This window comes from Ictidomys tridecemlineatus, chromosome 1 (genome assembly GCF_052094955.1).
Source record: "Ictidomys tridecemlineatus isolate mIctTri1 chromosome 1, mIctTri1.hap1, whole genome shotgun sequence".
NCBI classification, from domain to species: Eukaryota; Metazoa; Chordata; class Mammalia; order Rodentia; family Sciuridae; genus Ictidomys; species Ictidomys tridecemlineatus.
The window spans coordinates 134,337,325-134,340,522 of NC_135477.1; the positions used below are offsets into that span (position 1 = coordinate 134,337,325).

General features: G+C 41.5%; 1 protein-coding gene across 1 annotated transcript; it reads left to right on the forward strand.

The window, feature by feature from the left end:
* The first annotated feature begins 466 nt into the window (after positions 1-466).
* On the forward strand, positions 467-2,964 carry LOC144377355 (uncharacterized). The gene has a single exon (XM_078048170.1). It carries the CDS (start codon positions 587-589, stop codon positions 2,444-2,446), a length of 1,860 nt encoding a protein of 619 aa, XP_077904296.1. The 5' UTR covers positions 467-586; the 3' UTR covers positions 2,447-2,964.
* Positions 2,965-3,198: the final 234 nt, after the last annotated feature.

A 3,198-nucleotide genomic window follows, 5' to 3' on the forward strand; every position in this document is an offset into this window, starting at 1 on the left:
TTTGCTGGATGCTTCCCAGAAGAACCTTTACAGAGATGTGATGCTGGAAGTCCTCAGAAACCTGGCATCTATAGGAATCAAATGTGATGAGAAGAACATTGAAAATCGGATCAAAAATTTGGGGAGCAATCAAAGGCAGATCACATCTCACTATGGACCCGAATGCTACAAGCAGGAAGAATGTGAGGAGAAGCCAGGTGAATTGAAACTATACAGGAAATCTCTGGTTTCTCTCAAAAGTGTTCATACACAAATGTTAACACAAACTGGAGATGGACCCTATGAAAGTACAGTATGTGGGAAAGTCATCAGCTGTTCCAATGACATTCAAAGGCATGAAGATTCTCGTACTGGGTGGCAACCTGATGAATGTCAACAATGTGATGAAGCCTCATCTTCTCCCATAGATGTTCAAAGTCACACAAGAACACATAGGGGAGGTAAAGCTTTTCAAAGTGAGGTCTATACAGTCACGTGATCACGCACACTGGGAAAGTACTTTTTAAATGTAACGTATGTGGGAAAGACTTTGCTTACCAAAGTTTATTTAGAATACATCAGAGAAAACATACTAGAGAGAAACCCTATGAAAGTCAACAATGTGGAAAAGCCCACACTACTTTGTCTTATCTTCAGATACAAGAACAAATCCATACGGGCGAGAAGACCAATGAATGCCAACAATGTGAAAAAGTCTTCACTACTTCTTTATCCCGTGACAGACATGAACGAACGCATACTGGAGAGAAGCCCTATCAATGTCAACAATGTGGAAAAGCCTACAGTACTTCATCTTACCTTCAGATACATGAACAAATCCATGCTGGAGAGAAGCCCAATGAATGCCAACAATGTGGAAAAGTCTTCACTACTTCTTCTTCCCTTCACAGACATGAATGGACGCATACTGGAGAGAAGCCCTATGAATGTGAGCAGTGTGGCAAAGCCTTCACTCAGTCCAATCGCCTTCACTCACATGAAAAAAACTCATACTGGGGAGAAGCCCTATGAATGTCAACAATGTGGGAAAGCCTTCAGTACTTCTTCCTACCTTCACATACATGAGCGGACTCATACTGGGGAGAAGCCCTATGAATGTAAGCAGTGTGGCAAAGCCTTCACTAACTCCTCTATACTTCACAGACATGAAAGAACACATATGAAAAAGAAACCCTATAAATGCCAACAATGTGGGAAAGCCTTCACTACTTTGTCTTACCTTCAGATACATGAACAAATTCATACTGGAGAGAAAACAAATGAATGCCAACAATGTGGAAAAGTCTTCACTACTTCTTCTTCCCTTCACAGACATGAACGAACGCATACTGGAGAGAAGTCCTATCAATGTCAACAATGTGGAAAAGCCTATACTACTTTGTCTTACCTTCAGATACATGAACAATTCCATGCTGGAGAGAAGCTCAATGAATGCCAACAATGTGGAAAAGTCTTCACTACTTCTTTTTCCCTTCACCGACATGAATGGACGTGTACTGGAGAGAAGCCCTATGAATGTAAGCAGTGTGGCAAAGCTTTTGCTCTATTGTCTAGCCTTCACTCACATAAAAAAACTCATACGGAAAATAAACCCTATGTATGTCAACAATGTGGAAAAGTCTTCACTACTTCTTTTAACCTTCACAGACATGAACAAATGCATACTAGAGAGAAGCCCTATGAGTGTAAGCAGTGTGGCAAAGCCTTCAGTATGTCCTCTAAACTTCACAGACATGAACAAATGCATACTGGAGAGAAGCCCTATGAATGTAAGCAGTGTGGCAAAGCCTTCACTAAGTCCTCTAAACTTCACAGACATGAACAAATGCATACTGGAGAGAAGCCCTATAAATGTGAGCAGTGTGGCAAAGCCTTTAGTATTTCCTCTAAACTTCACAGACATGAAAAAACTCATACTGGGGAGAAGCCCTATGAATGTCAACAATGTGGGAAAGCCTTCAGTACTTCTTCCTATCTTCACATACATGAGCGGACTCATAGTGAGGAGAAGCCCTATGGATGTAAGCAGTGTGGCAAAGCCTTCACTGACTCCTCTAAACTTCACAGACATGAAAGAACACATACTAGAGAGAAACCCTATGAATGTCAACAATGTGAAGCCTGCACTACTTTGTCTTACCTTCAGATACATGAACAAATCCATACTGGAGAGAATCCCAATAAATGCCAACAATGTGGAAAAGTCTTCACTACTTCTTTTTCCCTCTGTAGACATGAACGGACTCATAGTGGAGAAAAGCCTTATCAATGTCAACAATGTGGAAAAGTCTACAGTACTGCCTCTAACCTTCACATACATGAACAAACCCATTCTGGAGTGAAGCCCTATGAGTGTAAGCAGTGTGGAAAAGCCTTTGCTAGATCTTCTCAGCTTCACAAACATGAACAAACTCATACTGGAGGGAAGCCCTATGAATGTAAATAGTGTGGCAAAGCCTTTGCTGAATCTTCTCAGCTTCACAGACATGAACGAACTCATAGGGGAGAGAAGCCCTATGAATGTCAACAATGTGGAAAAGCCTTTGCTACATCCAGTCACCTTAAGAGTCATGGAAGAACACATACTGGAGAGAAGCCCTATCAATGTAAGCAGTGTGGCAAAGCCTTCACTCAATCCCATCATCTTCACAGGCATGAAAAAACACATACTGGAGAGAAGACTTATGAATATCAACAATGTGGAGAACCCCTTGACACATCCAGTGAACCTCACATACATGGAAGTATTCATGCAGAAGAGAAGCCTAATGAATACCAACAATGTGGAAAAGTCTTTTTCTTGTTTTTTCTTTCACAGACATGAAGGGACTCACACTCAAGAGAAACCCTATTGGGGCTGGAGATGTGGCTCGAGCGTTAGCGCGCTCGCCTGGCATGCGTGCGGCCCGGGTTTGATCATCAGCACCACAAACAAACAAAGATGTTGTGTCTGCCAAGAACTAATATATATATATATATATATTAAAATTCTCTCTCTCTGTCCCTCTCTGTCTTTAAAAAATTAAAAAAAAAAAAGAGAGAGAGAGAAGCCCTATCAATGTAAGCAGTGTGGCAAAGCCTTCACTCAGTCCTCTCATCTTTGCTCACATGAACGAACTCATACTGGAGAGAAGCCCCATGAATGTCAACAATGGGGAAAAGCCTTTGATATATCCCATCAGCTTCACTTACATGAAC

Bases quoted from the DNA above. Each gene is read 5' to 3' on its own strand.
- LOC144377355 (XM_078048170.1), top strand. From the start codon at position 587: ATGAAAGTCAACAATGTGGAAAAGCCCACACTACTTTGTCTTATCTTC.